General features: G+C 32.2%; 1 protein-coding gene across 2 annotated transcripts; it reads left to right on the forward strand.

Annotated features, from left to right (window-relative positions):
- Nucleotides 1-1719: 1719 nt before the first annotated feature.
- On the forward strand, nucleotides 1720-14305 carry PRAS40 (Proline-rich Akt substrate 40 kDa). 2 transcript variants are annotated; one of them, XM_088277666.1, is made up of 7 exons: nucleotides 1720-1961; nucleotides 5363-5545; nucleotides 9811-10085; nucleotides 11201-11375; nucleotides 11700-11823; nucleotides 12275-12417; nucleotides 13342-14305. In XM_088277666.1, the coding sequence occupies exons 1-7, from the start codon at nucleotides 1827-1829 to the stop codon at nucleotides 13444-13446; spliced, it is 1140 nt and encodes a 379-aa protein (XP_088133792.1). In that variant the 5' UTR covers nucleotides 1720-1826; the 3' UTR covers nucleotides 13447-14305. The 2 variants fall into 2 exon arrangements, with proteins under 2 accessions (XP_088133792.1, XP_088133793.1); XM_088277667.1 differs by having other exon boundaries at nucleotides 5378-5545.
- The last annotated feature ends 8032 nt before the right edge of the window (nucleotides 14306-22337 follow it).

Consider the following 22337-nt stretch of genomic DNA (forward strand, 5'->3'; position numbering starts at 1 on the left):
ACTATGAATAATCAATGATAATAATAATAAATAACAATTACTAGTTCCATGATTAAATCTACTCTTGAATTAGCGGCCAGGGAACCATACAAAATATATATTTAACTCAATAAATTATCTTTTACCTCACTTGAAATCGATCCTGGGACATAATACATGATAGATAAAAGTACTAACAAATACCATTAGTATTTTAAATTTCACTTAGTGGTTGAATTATTACGTTTTTATTCTTTCATATAAAGTAAGTTCAAAGGGAGTTAGACACTTTATACAGATACAGCCAAAAGAATATCTTTTTTTAGATGGGTGTAAATGTATTCGGTCACGTACATATGTGTGCAGTGTGCTTGGCTTGTACTATATAATCTTTGCTCGTACGTATGTACTTATTTATATGCTAAAACGAGATGTGAATAATTTTCGAACGCTTCTTTTAACTTGTATTATAATACAGCGGCTCCAACCATATGGTACGCGTACTACCGGTGGTACGCGAAAATAATCAGTAATAGCAGAAATAAAGTTGACTTGTTTCAAGATTTACGAGAACATGATAACAGTTCATTTAACAGGATTAAAGTCGTCTTTCATATGGTATTTTCCAAAACCCGAAAACAAAGATAATAATTGGATTTCAAACCCCTTCTATGCAGAACATTTAGAAATAGCTTCCTCGTTATCAATGAAAGATAAAGAAAATTTATTAGACTTCTGAATTGACAAAACATTACAAGTAAAATTCGAACAAAACAATCAAATAAAATTTTGGTTAAACAACAATAAAGAATATGAAGAACTTTCTGTAAAAGTTACCGGTCGCTAGTACTGAATTAGTAGAAAGAGCTTTTTCTTCATATAAAAAAGAATCGAAACAAATTGGACGCAAGTGTATATTAAGAGTATCTCACATCTTTTGAACCAAATTTGAAAAAAAATGATGTTTTTCGAAACAAGCACGAGATTTATTTTGTTTATATTTTCGTAAAATTAGTTTAAAAATTAAACTTATAACTTGAAAACAATGTATTACAATCTTAAGCTTTCATAATTATTATTTTTGATAATAAATATAATGTTTCGGTAGTAAAAATATTTTTAAATACAAATTCAGTAATATTATTATATTCAAAACAAAAACTTCTAAAAAAATTAAAATGCATGTGTTTATTGTTTCGTTTTTTTACACCAACCGTGTTTAATAAATTTTATATACTTATGTTTTCTACAACAATTTTTGGAAAAAAATTACCTGCGGCGCATTTTTTTTTTACACAGATAATTTAATTTGATTCCATCTAAAAGAAAATGATTTAAAAAATACTTCTGTAAATGTCCTGGTATTGAATTTCGACAAGAAATAAGCTTTGTCACCTTTTGTTAGAAAAATAAACATTGTGATTAGTAAAGTTTAAATGTCTGTTTTATCAGAAAAACAAACCTTTGGTATTTTTTTAAAAACTTAAATAAATTGAGTTTTGGGAAATACAGTTACCCTATATAAATTATAATGCAAATAGAATCATAAATTTCTGGAAATACAATAATTTTTACGATGTTGTTATGTACTACAAATAAAGGTTGGGCAACGCTGTTATAGTATATCTATATTTCTTACTCGTTCCCTCCGCCTAATTTTAAACGAGTTAGAGAGAGCAAGACGAGTCTTGCGTCAGTCAGAATCAGCTGTAGCTGTAGCTTGCATTTGCTTATATTTTTGTCAGCCATTGAATACGAGTCGTCTCCCACCGTTTGGAATTAATCGCGGAGTTTGATAATATTTTAAGTGTTTTATAATTAATAGGAGTGTAATAACTGTTTACATTATGCTTATCGTTTGTAAATGTTTAAATGTTTCAATCAGGGGCGAAATCGGGCATGCCAGCCTCAATTTGGAGGCAGAGAAGCTTGGCCTGTGTTCTTCCGAACAAAGGGATCCCTTCTTCACACTCTTCACAGAGGTAAACAATTTTATTGGCCTTGACTTGTGTAGGGTGGGGGTGTATTTTATGTTATTCTGATTTGATTTCATCGGCTTTTCACGCTCTTGAGTAAAAATAAAGTTACCGACACATCGTAAATGTAATAGCGTCTCTGCCCTAAATCGTAATGACAGAAAGGTTGGACGCTTGACACAAAGGAAATTTTGGTCGTAAAAACTAAGTATCAGGCCTCGAGTTTGGTCTAATAGAGTATATATGAAAAATAAATTAGAATACATTTGTATGTGTTGTATCTTTATTATGTTCGGATCGTGTTTATCAGGGAGAGTCTTCTAGCAATGTCCTATTTTTAAGCATTTTTTTTATGGGATACGTTTTCGAAATTGTACAATTCAGAGTTAAGTGACAATTTTGTCTGCCTTTTTCAATATTTAGTAAACCAAAGTGCTTGGGTACGAATAGCACTCAAATTTTTAATTGAAAAAAGTAGCTTAAGACAAGAAAAGCAATATCAATCTATCACTATTCTCTGTGTGGTGACAATATGTTAGTGTAGTTAAAACTTTATAATAATGACCAAGGATGGGATTTGAAGATGATCATTAAAAATTGACAAGTTCTGCCAATTTGTCTTTTTAATTCGAATAGAGTTTAGGTTTCTACATTGAGTAATTGAAAATAATTAGCTTGGAGATTGCAATGCCCTGGGTTGATTTTATTATCCTAGCGCAGGACTGTCGCCTTGCCTTCATGTAATAAGCAATCTAATAAACATTACTTCAATTTGATGCAGCGTTCATTGGGTGTGGATGAGGGTCAGTAGTAGTAGGTTTGACAACTGAATATGAGGACCCGGGTTCGATTCCAAGTAGATTCAATATAAATACTGAAGTAATATTTTGTTACTTAAAATTTTTTACTTTGCATATTTTTTAATGGTACTCTAACTGTTTGTATACTTTTATTTAAATAAAAATAATATTGGCCAGGCTTTTAGCTACAAAATAAAAAAATTGCTATTGTCTTATTAACGAAAACAATATAACACTTATATTATTGAGTTATAAATCAGTTTTTGAATTATATTTAATGATTTTTCATCTTGTAATTACTGATCTTTATAAACTTATTAACAGTGTATAACTTTCACAATATAGTACGAGTACGGGTATGCAATTCTGAGATCCTGGCCCTTTCTTCTGTTCTTCTTTTCCTACCTACTAATCTTCTTCCATTTCCTTTTCCATATGTCCTTCATGTGCAATGTCCTCCGCCTTCTTGACGTCATCTGTATCCCATCAAATATATTCCACTCCTACACCCAAATCCGCCCAATTTTGTCCGCCTCCGCTGTGTAATGGTCAGCACGCTCGACTACCGTACTGGAGGTCGCGAGTTCGACACCCAGGGCGGAGGGTTAAATAAATTTAAGTGATTTTTCACTCTTAATATTTCAATATTACCACAGACTGGCACCTGAAGCGGATGGCTGATCACCTTTCCTTTTTGTGTCAATGATCAAGAAAAACTGCGTTTATATGATGCAGTGCCCTATGCACCATTGGGTGCGGATAAGGGTTTGACACCCAAAAATCTGGAATACAGAACAGATCACCTTATTTTGACATGTAATTGATGATTAAGTTAACACCGCATTGATCCAAGCATCGATCCGCAGCACCTTATACACCATCGGTTGCAAATAAGTCTATAAACGACTAAATACTAATATTATATTGCCAATAGTTACACCTCAAAATGGGTGACCGGTATAAACTGTTTTTTTTTCTTAAAAAGTTCAGGAATGATTTGAAAATTCGAAATACTTTTAAATGAACTAAACATTCATTTACATAATGCATTAAAAAATAAAGTACATTGAAATATGTAAATAGTATTTTACTTGTACACTGATAAAGGTTAAAGTGCCTATATGCTCAAAGTGATGATAACTGGGGTCTTTACCCTATGGAAAATTTTAAATGAATTGTAATTTTTGAGAAAACCTTTAATCTTTTTTTATCTCGATATCCAATAAACAAACAGTTATACGAAGATAATGTGTACATATGATGTAAATAAATATTTATATATCAATTATTGGTGTACTTATTATAATTTTTGGACCCTAAACTGATGAGCAAGAATGTATACTTTCACCAATTCTCTTTGACTGATACTCAGAATCTTTTGATATATTTACATATCTACATATCGCTCACTCCTTTCAAGAACGTCAGAAATCGAAAATCGTCAATTTTCAGCTGTGCATGTTTTCGGAATGCCCAAAAAATGTACTATATCCCAGCAAAAGCGGCATATTTTTAACTTAATATTTACCTGCTACAGGGCAAAAAATGTTGTTTTTGCATTTTGAAGAAAAGGTATCGTTTAATTATTTTTTTAAATAAACTAAATATTTTTCAAGTGGAGAAAAAACCTTCAGGTTTTACTAAAAAAGATCTGTTGCACAGTAAAAAGTTCAGTAAGTTGCTTGATATTTATTTTTAATACATTGTATTATATTTAAAAAACGTTCTCCTGAAAAATCAAGTTTTTTGATTTATGACGTTCTTGAGTGAGCGATATCTCTATTCGAAGACGGGCTTGAAGAAACATTTGTAAAATTACAAATGGGCAGATATTTAATAATATTTTTATGACGGTATATGTCATATTTTTTATATGCCTAATTCGAGATAAAAACTCCTGAAAAAACTTGACATAACTTGTAAATATAGAGACTTAAAAAATAACCATACTTATCCATAATCGAATAAATGACTGTCAGAAAAATAAAACGATTGCCAGCTGTACCCCTTTTCTAACCCTTATCCGCACCCAATGGTGCATAGGGCACTGCATCATATTGACAGTGTTATCTTGATTGTTACTTACACAAAAGCAAGGTGATCACTCCTACCCTTCAGGGACCAGTCCAGGGTAATTTATGTGTTTTTGTTAATAAAATACAACTTAGTAGACTCAAAAAATCTGTGTTTGATTTCAAATTAATACATAAATTAAAATGGAGTTCTACAAATTAAACGCCAAATCAATAAATAAATAATATTAACCTGTCCAGGAGTGAGTTTTTTTTTTTTAAATATTTTTTTACTTTTTAAAATATATATATCATAGTCGATGCTATAAGCAACAAATTTTCTTGAATAAAAAAAAACATTAACACCAATAAATATGATTTATCGCAACATTGGCAATTTTGACATAAATCATGTTTTAAACATGTTTTGATATAAATCACGTCATAAACATGTTTCGTATTGGTCCAACATTCAAAATTAAATTGAAAAATCTATTTATTAAACTTTTTTCAGGCTTTATTAAAAATGCAATATTGCTTAGTTGGGAATTGGGTCACACACCATTTTGTCTTTACCAAATATTTACCTATGTAGGTGTTTCTTGAACAGAGGCTGGGATCTTTCTGCGATTGGAGCATGCGCTGCGAAGAGCCATCTCTAGTTGAGAGTCGCCAAGTGAGGGGCTGGTCAGTCCACCGCTGCCTGGCGTGCCAGACTTACACACACGCTACCTTCACGCTAGTTCCACAACAGATGCTCGTTAATACCAATCTTCTTGTAAGTAGCGTTGACTTCTCTTCTTCTTCCTGGCTCCATCCCAACTTATCGTCTTTATAGACTCCTCGCGCTCACCTTCCAAGTCCTTCTATATTGGACAACCTCGGCCAGGGGTCGGCAGTTTGTCAAGTGTGAAGAGCCAAATTGTCATGGAAAACAGGATAACAAAGGATCGAGAGAGTCGCATATATGTCATATACATATATCGCTCACTCCTTTCAAGAACATCATAAATAAAAAATCGTCAATTTTCAGTTGTGCATGTTTTCGGAATGCCCTGAAAATGTACTATATCCCAGCAAAAGTGGCATATTTTTAACTTAATATTTACCCGCTACAGGGCATAAAGTGTTGTTTTTGCATTTTGAAGAAAAGGTATTGTTTAATTTCTCTGCGTTTACGAGGCTTACGACCGTCATAGGCTGGTTAAAGTGATTACTGTACACACGTGTAACATTCACCAATTCTACCCATGATTGACAACCACACTACTCAAATTCTTGGCAGTTCTATATATGTGATCCAATTTCGAAGCATTGTACAAGAATCACTAGAATTTTCACTAGATATATCTATTCGTGAGATGATAAAAAATAGTATTAATAGAATTTGCATAATTACATATTTTCATTACATTCTGCAAGATTTGACTAATCTGCAGTTTAAAATACGCATTGAGCCAATTAATTGAATTACTTGCTTCACATACTTTATGAAAAAGTTTTATCTCTGTTAATCCATTTGTGATAAAGAATGTTTGCGTAAATAAAATGTTTGTAAGTGCAATGTTTTCCAGATAGAACCTGATCTTTTGATGATTTTTATAATTTATATTCATATAGCACATTTAAACTTCTCAAGGTTGTCAATTAATTCTACGCAAATATATTTATTTTCCGCATTCAAATAAAAATTATTATTCTCTTATCATATTGTTGGATGAGTATCAAAAAGTATGGACGGAATATAATCAATTTTTAAAACACTTTGAGATTTTCCATTGTATTATGTACGAAATTAAATAAATATAAAAAAATCATCAAAATTCATTTAAATTAGAAAATATAAATGAATAGTACTATCTTTTTGTTTTTTTTTTTCGCTTTTCTAGTGGTTAGCACATTGGGTTACTATCCATGATCTTGTGGGTTAAAATTGTAGAGTAACATTACTACATAGGATTTTCACCTATTGAGGCCTAAGACTGATCACCTTGCCTTTAAATAATGTATGATCAATATTTTATTCTAATGCAGTATCATGTAAACCATAAGACGTGGATAATATAAATATATACCATATACATGATTCGTACTGCTAAATCAATAGAAAACAATATATTTAATAAGGAAAGTATTTCATTATTATAGATTAGTATGGTTATGGGTTTTGTCCGCCTCCGTAGTGTAATGGTCAGCATGCTCGCCTACCATTCTGGAGGTCCCGGGTTCGATTCCCAGGGGGGTTTAATAAATATAAGTGATTTTTTCACTCTAATATTTATTCAATATTACACTGGACTGGTACCTGAAGTGGAGGGCTGATCACCTTTCCTTCATGTGTAATCGATCGAGATAACACTGCGTTTATATGAAGCAGTGCCCTATGCACCATTGAGGTGCGGTAAGGGATTATTATGGTTATGGGTTATTATGACATGTGTCGTTGGCACTCTTTTCCGATGTTCTAGACCATTGGGTCTTAAACTAGGTTTGATCAAACCCTACGGGTTCGGTGAGTCAGTCTCCCGGGTTTGGCGGAGGACAAAACACACACCCCACTTATTATACGAAATCATGAAAAATGATACGACATTTGATATATTCACTTATCCATAGATCTAGTATATTATTTTAAAGTAATCTCTGATTATCATATTCTCAATATTATTAATATTTAAATTTATATCAATCTAGCAGTTTATCAGTCTAGCAATCTAGGAAGATATCAATCTAGCAATAAAAATAATACAAGAGCTCAAACGCTAAAACAATGCACGTACTCTGCATTGTACATTTTTTTTTTACTGGGATGGGACTTCGAATATAACAAATGTACTAGATCTATTGTCATAATGTGTCATCATTACAAAATGTGTATTATTTTGTTTTTGTTTATTTGTGAACATCATGTAATAATGGTTTGGTTTCTTTGTTTTTAATGATTTTGTTAATTTTGTGTACCTGTATATAAATATATACCTATGTTTTCAAAATAAGGGTTCGGTGAACGTATATCGCTCACTCCTTTCAAGAACGTCATAAATAAATTTAAAAAAAACTTGATTTTTCAGGAGAACGTTTTTTAAGTATAAAAATGTAATACGATGTATTAAAAATAAATATCAAGCCACTTATTGAACTTTTTACTGTGCAACAGATCTTTTTAGGTAAAACCTGAAGGTTTTTTCTCCATTTCAAAAATATTTAATATATTTAAAAAAAATAATTAAACAATACCTTTTCTTCAAAATGCAAAAACAACACTTTCTGCTCTGTAGCGGGTAAATATCAAGTTAAAAATATGCCTCTTTTGCTGAGATATAGTACATTTTCTGGGCATTCTGAAAACATGCACAACTGAAAATTGACGATTTTTGATTTATGACGTTCTTGAAAGGAGTGAGCGATATATGAATCTGGTGCGGTTTGGTTACTCCAACACGGTTAAGAACCACTGATCTAGACTACATAGCAGCATCTATCATTTGAGCCGATGACGGTCAAGTCTGATACATCAGCGAAAAATGTTGACAGCGCACTGCATAATAACCCGGAGAAATGCCGATTGCTATCTGCATGTGAAAATGAGGAAATTTATGCTTTCTGATAATCTAATTTTGTGTTGCAATTAATGCAATTTACGAATGTGGCATATTTCTATCTGTATTTGCCCCATTTTTAGACAGTTGTGTCAATAGTGAGTAATGATCAACAAATGCAGAATACACATCAATGCATATTAACAATAACATATTGTGGGCATACTGTGAAAACTGACCAAGTCAAAAAATTTGTGAAATGATTTTTCTTTGACCGAATCACGGATATAAATTCAGGAAAAAAAGTTGAAATCCTTAAACTAGAATGTATAAGTGTTTATTAGCTCATTTAGCTACCTTATTTGATCCCGGTTCGATTCCTAGGGAAATCCTCATTTTTATTTAATATCACCCTGGACTGGTACAAAAGGCGCATCACAATACTGATCGCCTTGCCTTCATGCAATTAGCAATAAATTCAACGCTGTGTCAATACGATGTAGTATCCTATGCACCATTGGGCATGGATAAGAAACAAATAATGACCCATTTATGATCTTATATTCCCCCTATTTTATCTGAATAACGATAAAGCCATTCAAACAAACATTATTCATTGTTTTATGATCATTTGCTTTGTAATTTTTAATAAACATTACCTTAACCCCTTGTCCGATTTGCCTGTACTACATACAGATATGAAAAAATTGGTACGGGGGCACCCTGGCGAATAGAATAGCTCAAACTGATTACTGTAATGGTTGTATAAATTAATTAAATTATAACCGATGGGCTAGAAATACTAGATACAATACCTTTGTGTATCTAAGATCAGTTTCAAATGTAGCTTGGTTTAAATATTCAATAAAAACATAAAAAAACTGGGAGATATTGTTATTTTATGCCTTGCAATAATGCATTATTTCATTATCAGAAATAAAAAATAAAGAAAACCTGCCATTTTTCCAAATAAAATGTTCTTCAAAACTCACCAGTTAAAGGGTTAAATGAGTTAATACAAATAAACAATACAATGAATTGTATTATGAATTGAGTAATCCCCATATCGCTCACTCCTTCCAAGAACGTCGTAAATAAAAAATCGTAAATTTTCAGTTGTGCATGTTTTCGGAATGCCCAGAAAATGTACTATATCCCAGCAAAAGAGGCATATTTTTAACTTAATATTTACCCGCTACAGGGCAGAAAGTTTTGTTTTTGCATTTTGAAGAAAAGGTATTGTTTAATTGTTTTTTTTAAATATACCTACTCAATATTTTTCAAACGGAGAAAAAACTTTCAGGTTTTATTTACCTAAAAAGATCTGTTGCACAGTAAAAAGTTCAATAACTTGATATTTATTTTTAATACATTCTCCTCCAAAAACGTTCTCCTGAAAAATCAGGTTTTTTTATTTATGACGTTCTTGGAAGGAGTGAACGATATCTCAAATCCCCCATTTTGCGGGATCGCTGTAGTAACATGATCCGTGATCTGAATTCAGGTGACCGAAGAAGCCGTGGAACAACTTCGCAGGAGTGAAGACTACTCGACAGTATTCAACATGCTGGTTCTCAAGCCGAGTGTGGAGCTGGCTGACAAGAAGGTGGTGGCGGGGAGTCGGCCGGAAGCTGGAAACCTCAACAGAAAGCTGACCAATGCTCTTCAGGCGAAGGTCGATGCGGTGGAGGAGGCTATAAGGCTCTTCCGAGAGAAGCAGTATACAGAATTCGAAGAATTCAGAGCTAAAGCTCACGCTGATCATAGAATTTTAACTAGGTAAAAATAATGCATTTATATAAATATATTTTGTCCGCCTCCATAGTGTAGTGGTTAGCGCGCTAGGCTACCACGCTGGAGGTCCCGGGTTCGATTCCCAAGAGGGTCAAAATAAATATTAGTGATTTTTCATTCTAATATTTATTTAATATGACCCTAGACTGGTACCTGAAACGGAAGGCTGATCACCTTTACTTCGTGTATTTAACGATCAAGATAACACTGCTTCTATACGATGCAGTGCCCCTTGCACCATTGGGGTGCGGATAAGGGTTAGGAGAAGAAGAAGATAAATATATAGAGGGTCTGTCGTAAAAGTATTGAGAAAAAAATAACTGCCTACTCTGTCACTCTGACCCAGCACCTTTAGCTTACCAGCTAAACTCTCGGTATCAGCGCCGAGCTAAGAATTCTGTTGCTTTAATTGACAAATTAATCATACCCTATTGACTGGTTTCACTTCACAACCTCTATATATTTTCTAGTATGCCAGATTTGGGAGATAACTGTTTTGCATTCCATACAATGCAAAACTGTTAACTCCTAGAGGAACTGTAGGATGTTACCAGCTATACACTCTGAGGCATTGATATTCTGTATATATCAAGTTATTGGATATTTCTATATTGTTGAATATTTTTTGAGATGCTTTAAGACATTTCTTCTGAATTTTATCAAAATTTCAATAATTTAATATGTAAATATACAGAGAGTTACTATTACGCCCGTCTCTAATGTAGTGGTAGCGCATTTAGCTTCCGAGCTGAAGTTCGATTCCGGAGTAAAAAATAAATTTATGTGATTTTTTACTTTAATATATATTTGATAACATTCTATACAGCAGGACCTGGCCTGCTTGTAATTAAAGATCAAGATATTATTATACTGCGTCAATACGATTCGGAGCCCTTTGCACTACGGGTGCAAATAAGGGTTAGAACTAGAAGGTGAAGATATGGGAGATATGTTCAGTGACATTTAAAACATAGAAAACATACTTCTATTACATTTTTTTCATTGTTGTTTAATTTGAGATCAGTTGATCAAAGATCTTCAAAAATTTTCCTCGCTTTGAATTTAGTTTGAAGTTTGTTCATTGACATTTATTTTTGCAGCTTTCTCATTCCGCCGGCAATGGTTGAAACTTCAGTGGAAAATAATAATAGGAATATATTACCTCAAGAAAGTGTGGTCAAACCGGTCCAGTTATCCACTAATAAAAGTAGGCACGAACCCGGTTTTGGTAGTGATGCTCCTCCGACTAGCAAACCTAGGAATAATAGTAATAAGGTAGGTAGCAGTGTGCGTATAATATTATTAACTTGTAAACGCCAGTACTAAAGTTTGTCAATTTTGAAATTCACAAAGATTTTTTTTTCCCCTAATTTATGTATTTTAATAATACAATGTATTAAGTTTGTTTAATTTTTTGATTTGACGATGGGTTCCATAGTTAAAGTATTTTGAATATAGCTCTTGATTGAGGTCACTAGTGCCCCCCATGGCGCTGTGCTCCAACACAGGCGAGGTCACCGTTTGCCCCCCATGACGTTTGACGTGTTAACCAAATAGATGTCATATTAAATTGTTTCATATAAACCTTTTTTTATGCAGAATATGATGAACTTAGACAGCTATAAAGAAGACTCTCTGGATTCAGAAGAAATATTTGATTTGGAGGGAACGGATCTTCCAAATGATGGTCTCAATTCTGATGCGTACGATTCAGACTCTGATGGTAATTTTTTATTTATTTGTTAATTGTTAATTCAAACCATCCACACTAATTGACACAGTGTCAACTTGATTGTGATTAGGCCTGCTCTCCAAATTCATGGATATGGAAGTGGAATATTTTTAATGGGATGTAAATGATGCAAGTACATTACCAATATACGTAGGAGGAAATAGTGGGTACTAAAAGAGAGGTACAGGAGAAAGATACATCAGAAATACCCAGACCAATTGGAAATAAATATTTCTTGAATTCAATTTTGAAACTTGAACCTGTGAAGCCAGTTTCGCAGTCGAGCCTCTGCCTAATCATGCCACGGCACCTTTCAATTGATTTTAATGAGTATTTTTTATTATTAATATCTCAACACAGATGAAGTTATTGAGATAGAAAAATGGAAGTCTAAGGTACATAATTCAGTGAATAAATACTCAAGGTACATTTATATTTTCAGACTCGGTGAGCCGTGATGAGGGTATCCACATTACTTTTAATGCAACTCAGCTGTGTGGATCTTCAATGGCCAAGAGTCTTCCGGTCAACGTCCCGGCATTTACTCAGTTCCACGATAAATCCATCGACGGGCTCGATCAACATGTAAGTCCAATTCGGTGTTACGCTAAACCGCACTATTTTCTCCGTGACTAAAGTATGATTTGATAACATTATAAAAATACTTACCTTAACATCAAATAGATTTTAAGTGAAAGGTTAAAGAGGAGGAATGATTACTTCATAAACAGATGGCAGTTCCATTTGAGATATGAAAGAAAATGTTAAAACACTCTCAGTTTTCTTCTTCTTATTCTTTAGCCCTCTGTCCTCCACCGCTGGATATAGGCCTCTTCCGTATCCTTCTATTTTTTTCAGTCGGTTGCTGCTTGCAGCCAGTTTTTACCCCTCACAGAGACCTCTATGTCGTCGGACCATCTTTTGTTTGCAATCAACTAATTTTCACCTAATATATTATTTTCTTGCCCTATGAAGTCAAATGAAGAATAAATAAATATAATAAGATGAAAGCAATAAAGAAAGCAAGGTACTAAAAATAATGTAATAGAGGAAGTAAGGATAAATAACAACAACAACCTACAATGGTCTTTCCCTTAGTAAGAGACCCTAGATCTCAGTTTTGAAGTAAATGATAAGATTAGCATATAACCACTCACCGGTGAGTGGTTATATACTAATTTAATTAACATTTTTGTAAAAAAATAAATAAGTAAAAATGACCAACCACAAAGTAAATACTTTAAATATTAATAACATTGAGAATAAATGATAAGAATTGGAAACTGTATAGAATAAAACTGAAACTTTGTTTTTAAACACTATTATTTTTCGTACTTTTCTTCAACCGGTTTCGACAAGAACAAAATAAATGTGGTTAAAAACAGAGTTTTAGTTTTATTAAATAGTTTTATAAAATGTGCCACAAAATATCTGCAAAAAATATTGAAGAAAAAGATAAAAATCTAGTGTGTTTATTGTGAGATTTGGACCGGTTATTTGATTTTGCAGGACCCCCAGGACATAGCGGCCAGCATCAAGGCCCTGGCGCGCTCTGTCCACCGAGATGACGTGTTTGGGGACCTCCCTCGTCCCAGATGCACTAAAAAGATCTAGTCCCCAGTGCCAGCGATCATTGTGATTAGTTTAGATTACCCCGAGCTTTAAAAAGCTTAATTACTTTTAAGAAAAATAATGTATGTCCCGTTAATACATTTCAGACGGGTATTTTTTACGCTGGCGACGGGATTTGATAATAATGTACATATAGTTGAGACCTTAATAAAGAGATTGGTATATAAATATAAATAAAACCCTTATCCGCACCCCAATGGTGCGGATAAGGGATAACACTGCGTCGTATAAACGCAGTGTTATAAAGGCATAAAGTGCATAAAGGAAAGGTGATCAGCCCTCCGCTTCAGGTACCAGTCCAGGGTAATATTGAATAAATATAACAGTGAAAAAATCACTTATATTTATTTTACCCCCCTTGGGAACCGAACCCGGGACCTACAAAATGGTAGCCGAGCGTGGTGACCATTACACTACGGAGGCGGACTTGGTATATAATATTCGTATAAAAAAATTGGATGATTCCCTCTTTTCTTCCGCCTTCGAAATGAGGCCGGCGCAGAAGGTGAAAATACCCTACCCGTCCTTAAGCATCAATCGACCGAACGCGTAGTCCACGCGAACCTTTCCCGTCCGAAGTGTGTTAACAGACCACCAGGGTGCGCCGATTTGGGAAACTTCTCATTTTATTTGTTATTATATTGAATTGAGACCAATTTCACCAATGTCATAATCATAACATCAAAGATGTCATCAAAGTTTCTTTCATATTTTTTTCTGAGAAATAAATGAAATAGATGACATAAGCGATATAAAAAATGTGTTAATGACAAACTACTACCAGAGTTGCGATCCCAGATATATTGTTTTATATCTAGCTAAGTCGTAAAATAAGACAAAATATTTTTCTAAATCAAACTATATTAAAACATCACCGCACATCAATTTGTAACTTCTAATCCACGAGATTTGACTGTATCTGACGTCGGTTGAAATGAGCATCAATGTTTTGATGGTTGTATCTACAACAAAAAAAAATCAGCTTAATTTTGGTGAAATTGCCTCAATGATAACATAATTCCACATGTTTTTTTGCACTGAATATAAACTAGAATCACCGAAGGAATTATTTACAGAAATCGTACTATGTACAGTCACAGTCTAAAGTCTCTATTCTCCTTTAGTATCATACTATAGGATCTTCAACCTTATCTACCTGTATTTTTCTTAATGTGAATCAAATAATATTTTTCAAATATATGTTTTGTTGAAATCTGTACTTGTGTAAAATGTATCAAATAATAATATTGAATTAGTAACTTGTTAATAAACCACACCTAGAAATGAGTACAACAGTATATAAATCTATTTAAAGTAGGGTAGACTGGGTACGGTTGAAACAATTTTGCTTATATTGTCCATAGAATTGTTCTTAACAAGTCTAGCGATGATGAAGATGCATTAAATACAAGAGTGTGTTTCTGTCTACTAATGGGAAGTATTATTTCAGTACCCGGTGTGTTATTTTTAGTGGCAGATCAAATTTAAAAAATATATCCGATTTGTTTCAACCGTCCCCATACCAGGGGCAGTTGAAACAGTGATTGGGGTCAGTTGAAACACACGCAAATAAATCAATATTTAATATTGTAAGACGTTTTATTCATTATTTATGTTTGTTTTATAAATAATTATGGCACCGCATGACAATATTAATCAGTCTACAGATATGTAATGAACAAAAACAACTAAAAACAATGGCATTTAAAAAAAAAAACAAATCGAACGAAAATAATCTGTGAATAAACTAAAAGGAAACACTTCTTTCATTTTTATTAGTCATAAATCAAGCGAAAATCTAGCTTTGGGATCATTCCGAGTCGCGATTGTGGCAAACATAGCTAAGACCACCTTTTGTGCAGTCTTCTTGAGTCCACAGTTTACAAGTGGTGCACTGTATCCACTTTTCACTGGATTTGCTCTCTGAATACAGTGACAGACAAACAAGACAATAGCACTCGTCCTCTTCTGATGATGATTCATGTTGCGTATTATGATTATTTTTCCTTTAACGATCCTTTTACTTTTTCCTCCATCCAATCTTTTCTTGACTTACTTAGTTTTCATCCGTTTCAACCTTATTTCATGTTCCTTTCTTATCTCTTTTTTCTCTGTTTTTTTTTTAGTAGCAAGTATTTTGCAAGCTCCTGCTCTTGTTCTTTATTAAAAACTTCGTTGTGGGGTTCATATCCCATTTTCTTCTTCACCAGATGCATCTCGCTTTCGTATATATATAATGAGCGAACAGTGGTTTAATCCATGCTTCTCCGCCGCTTTTCGCAGTGAATCTCTTGCTTTAACCTCCTCATAAGCGTATGTATACCTCGACAAGTCGACCTCCCCTCTCGAAGTCTTTCTTGCGCGTACTCTCGGCATCTAGAAAACAGGAAAACTGAAAAAATATGTTGTTTCAACCGTACCCACAAAAAATGTTTCAACCGTCCCCAACCCCTCCTTTAGGTGGAAAACAGAAAATAGTAATGTTAACAATAATGGCACATAAAAACTAATCACTATATCGTGTTCTACAAGCTTCATTTCAAACACGAAATCATACTCAATAATATCGTTTCAATAGAAACCGTAATAAAAGGAAAATTCTCAGAACAAAAATACTTACTTTTGGTTATCAAAATACAATAAGACCTCCTACAAGCAACTGCACCGTGCGGCGAGCGATGCAACACTGATATTCGTGTTTGAACTTGTTGTCCGCTTTGTTCGTCCCTTGGACCCTTCACCCTACCGCATACGGTTTGCAAGATATTTGCTCTGTTTCAACCGTCCTTTGTTTCAACCGTACCCAGTCTACCCTATATACTTTTATAAAATTAAATGTGATGATTGAAAAATTACATATGCATATCGCTCACTCCTTTCAAGAACGTCATAAATAAAAAAACTTGATTTTTCAGGAGAACGTTTTTAAAGTTTAAAAATATAATACAATGTATTAAAAATAAATATGAAGCCCTTTATTGAACTTTTTACTGTGCAACAGATCTTTTTAGGCAAAAACTGAAGGTTCTTTCTCAATTTGAAAAATATTTAGTATATTTAAAAAAAATAATTAAACAATACCTTTTCTTAAAAATGCAAAAACAACACTTTCTGCCTTGTAGCGGGTAAATATTAAGTTAAAAATATGCCCCTTTTGCTAGGATCTAGTACATTTTCTGGGCATTTACGAAAATATGCACAACTGAAAATTGACAATTTTTGATTTATGACGTTCTTGAAAGGAGTGAGCGATATGTGTATTATCTTTTCATTGTTCGAAATTGCTGAAGTTTTACGCTGTCCTTGAAATTGTGTCACGAAGTTAAAAATATTAATATTTTATAAATATGTTCAGCATAAAAAAGTGGTTAATTTAGATGCAGATGTGGAAGTATGGTTATTTACAGAGCTTACAACCTGCCATTGGCCTGGTTTTAGTGATCATATTAATATTCATTATATACATTTTAAAAAGTTGTATTTATGCCTCAAGAAAAAACACATTTTGGGTGAAGACTTCATAGGTGACATCTACAGTTGTTGAAATTGTTGTTCCTAAGGAGAGCTAAATCCAGCATTTATTTGTGTACAAATATCTGAGCACACTGAAATTATAGTTAATAAATCAAATCAAATTTTCATTTTATTTGAAATATTAAAAAAAAGTGTTGAGTCACTAATCATTTGATATAATATAATATGTGTGTAGAAAACAGCACTGAAAAAAAATAGAAGGCAAAAGTTTGTAAACATTACGTAATCTTTGAATGATTATCTTCCTTTCAAATAATGCATGAGATGAAAATTCATACTTATAATATAAAACTGTAATTTGAATAAACAAAACACTGACATCTCGGCAATATGTCTCAAATTTGTCTAAAAAGAATAAATATGTTGCCTCAGGGTTTTGTTATCTTAATTATTCAAGTGTTTATAAACAATTCAACATTGATATTTGATTTGCAGTTGAAATGGTCTGTTCGTAAAATGATTGCAACAAATTCACATCTTATAGACATTTTGAAAATGACATACAAGATACATAAGGCCATCGGTGTGTATTTTTTTTTCTGTAAGTTAATTTCCATCGGCTCTGGTATGTTCTAGGTCTACTAATTTTAATTTTTGTATCGTTATAAAATATATTTGTTTTCCTAGTGGCTACCTTACTGAGTTGGTCAACTTGAAGTTTTTGATAAATTTTTACATATGCCCCTATAAATAAATTTATTTTGATATTGTGATACCTGGTGAGGATTGGAATATATTATTCTGATAATTTTGTACGATGTTTACTATTATCTGATCCAGTGCAAGACGACTCGTGCATTTCGAATCAGCCAATATATATTTTGACTCGTCTCTCAGCGAGACATGTATTTTATAGACTTGTTATTATTTCTATTCATAACCAATTTATTCTCACTTTTTTACTGTATGAGAGATTTATAAATTAAGACTGTTGAGATATATCTTTAGCCAATGTTACATTCTATATTATACGTCTCGTACTTCGCTACTGAAGCAACTCGTGTACTATTTTGCCACCCTTTTTGTAAAGTCACATCATAATGTTAAGACATCTCGCTTCTCCCAGAAGAGTACTCCTAATTCTCAAAGAAATACGGTCAGCTTTCGCTTAACCCAATCACCGCGGTACTCTTAAGTCTTTGAGAACTCAACGCGAAAACCCGAGATTTAATTTCTCTGGCTAAAATATCCGGATCATAATGATTCTTGCCTCTAAACTTGAATTTTTCTCCATACTAATGCCATCTGTCTAAATAAAATCAAAGAAAAGCATCCTTTTTAGTTAAGTTGTGGCAATCTACACAGCCATTGTAAGCCGATAAAATATAAACGTCATGTGGCGTGGTAGTAACTTTCGAGATCATGTTTGAGAATGAGAGAAAGATACAGTAAAAAGTTTTGCATATTTTATTTTACATTGTCGTCTTCTTCAAAGCTCAAGAACATATATTTTTACTGTAAAAGTTTGTAACTTACATTATTCCTCTTAATGCAATGAAAAATCTATTGCTCTCAACAAAATATGTGTTTGATACATGTAAATAAAAATAGTGCTACTGCACTGTGTGGATGCCATAAAACAGATTTAAGCTGCGGAGATTGGGTTAATGATGATCGCTTTCATTTAACAACTGTTATCAAACGCTTCCCAAAAGTACGTAAAATCTATCATATTAACAAATCTTTGCGTCCCACAGCCATCAGCAGAGATGAAACACTTCACGTCATAAGTGTCTTAAGTGACATTAATTGAAATGTAACATTTCTGGCAGATGGTGCTACTTTTAGGATGGCATTGTATTTGCAAAAAAACATTTAAACGTAATAATGGGATGGTGTTTCGCACTCTGCCATTCGGAGAACACACCAACTTGAAATCACCATTTTTACTTACAATTTTGTAAACGTGTTAATTTAAATAATTAATAAATATATGTATATTTTTAGTTTTTCAGTAATCTGATAATGGCATTTACACGCTGAACTCTTTTTGACAATTGTATTGACCTTTTCTTGGGAAAACATTGTAAATATCAGCATTAAATGCTTGTAAATTATTCTCCCATCCTCGTGAGCAAGTACACGGGTGCCTGCGCCATGTTGCCATGTGTATCTATAGTAGGTCCGGCGCTAAATGCCAGCTGGCCCAAGATTGCTGTTCTATTAAATCTAGTCAATATAGGTACATTCTTGGTTGCTCCAAATTTTCCTTTTTTTCTAGACCATACATACTTACTTAAAACATAACAATCTTCGCCGAATTTACAATGTTTTGCCGGGAAAGGGTCATTATAATCTTTGAAAATGCAATATAATTGTCATCAATGTCACTATTTAATTCCTTTTTTTTAAAAACTTTTCACAATTTTTTTTTAACATTCGATTAATATCGCACCATTGTTATTTGTAATTGCGTCATATTTTTTTTTAGTGTGTCCCTTCAATACGAGTCTGTTAATACTCTTCCAACATGTAATAATTATGTACTTTTGAAATGAAAATTTGTCCATTTTTTTATCTCATGACACATCAAATTAATCATCCGTTTAAACATTAATGTGACTGAATAAATTTATATAATCTTCTTCATATTTGCGACGTATTGCACTGGTTGGCCAAAATATACATAAATTGCTATTCTGAAAAACCTTTTTTTATCATAAGTTTTTAAAATTTTGTTATATAAGTTAGTCCTCATTAATATTACACTGTGTTGAGACAATAATGATGTCCAATTGATCTAATCTTTATGATAGACTTTCTTTTTTCATATTTAATATGTTTGTATAAATTCATTGTCATTGTCAAATGATATTTTATGTTAAAATAAAGAAACCAGTCAATCAATAAATCTCAAAAATTAATTGCATTTTTATTTCTTTACATGATACGCCGGGGGTACTGAACATCTTCAATGTTTGACAATTTGGTTAAAATTCCATAGAAAAAAGATGTCTAACCATGTCTGTTTAAAATATAATTTTTCTAGTTGATAAATGTTATTCAGGAACCATGTATTTTATATTACAAACGTAAATCAAATCCTTGTGTTTAAGTGAGATTTTCAAAGATAATTAGATTTTCCACTTTCTCTATGCAAAAGCATAGACAAAATGTCCATTCACACATAAATATATTTATATATTTTTTTAATATCTAACTTTTTCAATTCCTTGTTGTAAGAAAATATAGTTTTGATTAATAAAACATCTTTTAAAATGTCAAACACTGACTAACTAACCATCAAGTTGCCTTCCGCAGTTGTAGGAGGAGAAAATAGAATGCCACACTAATCTGTCTGCAAACGATCTTCGCCTCTTTCATGCGTCTACTCATAGATACTCGCTGATCAATTCGGATATGTCAAACACCCAATACTTTATTGGGGTTATTACCTTAATTAAATGGGGAACACTAATGCTCTCAGAAAACAATAACGTGTAAAACAAACTTTTTTATTGGAATTTGCTTTAAATTTATCCTGAATTTCTGCATCCATCTGAATCACGTTATCTAGAATGAAGGGAAAAAGTTGATGGTTACATTTGTTTCCACATTTTAAATAAATAAATTAAATAAAACAGTTTTGTATTTATTAAAAAATCTATTTAGACTAAAATAATTACACTTAAGATGAGTCATAACATTAGGGTGTGAGGATTATTATAATATAATTTGGTTTTAAATTACATTGATCCCCTTTTGAGTTATTTTGAATGCTAATTTTATTTTCTGTTTAAAATATCTGAATAACAGTATTGAGTTATTAATAACATTATTTTTTACACTTTCAAATACACTTTGATTGCCTACATGAAAAGCTGGATTTCATGAGATAACCAAACTATAAATTTCCTATAATTTTTTCTATAGTTTTAATATTATCTAAGTAGTTTTAACATAATGTGAATTTTTATCATGCGGTAACGCGTGATCGGCCATCGGCTGACGGGCCGGATCAAGGTGGATTGCAACATAGCATGTTCATAAATATTTCTCTTACCATAAACTGTTAGTTTACAAAGGATAAATTTATAAAATTCTATCGAAACAAATATTTAAAAAAAGTATATGGATGAATCAAATTTCATTAATGTATTGCTTTTAAAAACCTATCGTTATTCTTTTAATAATGAACTTTGAAAATAAAAATTATAGGTTTTTAATAATAATACAATCATTAAATTTGAATCCAGTAAGTAATCTAGTATTTTAAACATCTTTTTGAATCTATATGTAGTTTGTAAGTTTTTATCGTTTGTGAGTTTATGGTAAAATAAATATGTGACAATACTATGTTCTGATTGATCTGAAATGTTTATGTTTTTGCAAGACATGAGCGATAAATGGAATTAAACTTCATAGTATTCGATAAAATCATAAAATCAATTGCAATATTAACTATGTATTACAACAAGATTACAGGGATTTCAACATATTTAACAAGAGAACAACACAATGTCGCAAACAAAATTATTGACTAAATGTTTTATTAATCACATTTCTGTTAAAATAGTTTTTCACACATCATACATATTTCTTAGTATAGGAATGTTATTGGTAACATCAAGTTGGTAGTTTTAACTGTATTAGTTCTTGGCAAATCGTTTGAATAAAAGAAATCCCACGACAGTATAAAAGTAATGTTTTTTATTTAAATTTTACTTGGTAACACCACTATTTCTTAAAATCTATTGTAACATGTGTTTTGATGGATTTCGTATCTGAATTATTAGTATCACCATAGGTTTTAAGAAATAGTGCTATTTACCAAGTTAAATTTAAATTAAAAATAATTGTACCACAATGTGACTACCGAATCAATTAATGAAATAAAAATAAAGTCACAGGGTATTTATTAGGGTTATGGTTGCACATTTAAGATCTATAAAACCTACCTAGCAAGAAAGTATAATTATTTAAAATAAAAATAAGTGGCTTAGCTTCTTAGAAAGTATGGAAAAACCTTATTGTCCAAAAAAATTAGTCGCAAAGGATAATGTTGCATTTGCACTTACAATTCAAGGGCAATGTCAAGTTAAATAAGAAAATAGGACTGATAGAGTGATGATTTATGGTCTTCTTTTCATAATTTTTGTATTGTCTATATCACGGACAATATAATGTAAATTAAAATAAAGTACTTAAATGGCAACACCGATGGCTGAAAAACTTCTGAACCAATCAATCAGTTGTCTCATGAATTGATCACAATTCCATTTTTTATTTAAAAAATTAGTTGTAGTAATTTTTGGTTAATCTATGATATTGTGAAAAAAGTTTAAGTTTCACACAGATATAGTTTACCTTACAAAATTCACTCGCCAATAAGTCAACCT

Source organism: Brachycentrus maculatus, unplaced genomic scaffold (genome assembly GCF_059751285.1).
Source record: "Brachycentrus maculatus isolate JH-2025_06_01 unplaced genomic scaffold, ASM5975128v1 h1tg000049l, whole genome shotgun sequence".
NCBI lineage: Eukaryota > Metazoa > Arthropoda > Insecta > Trichoptera > Brachycentridae > Brachycentrus > Brachycentrus maculatus.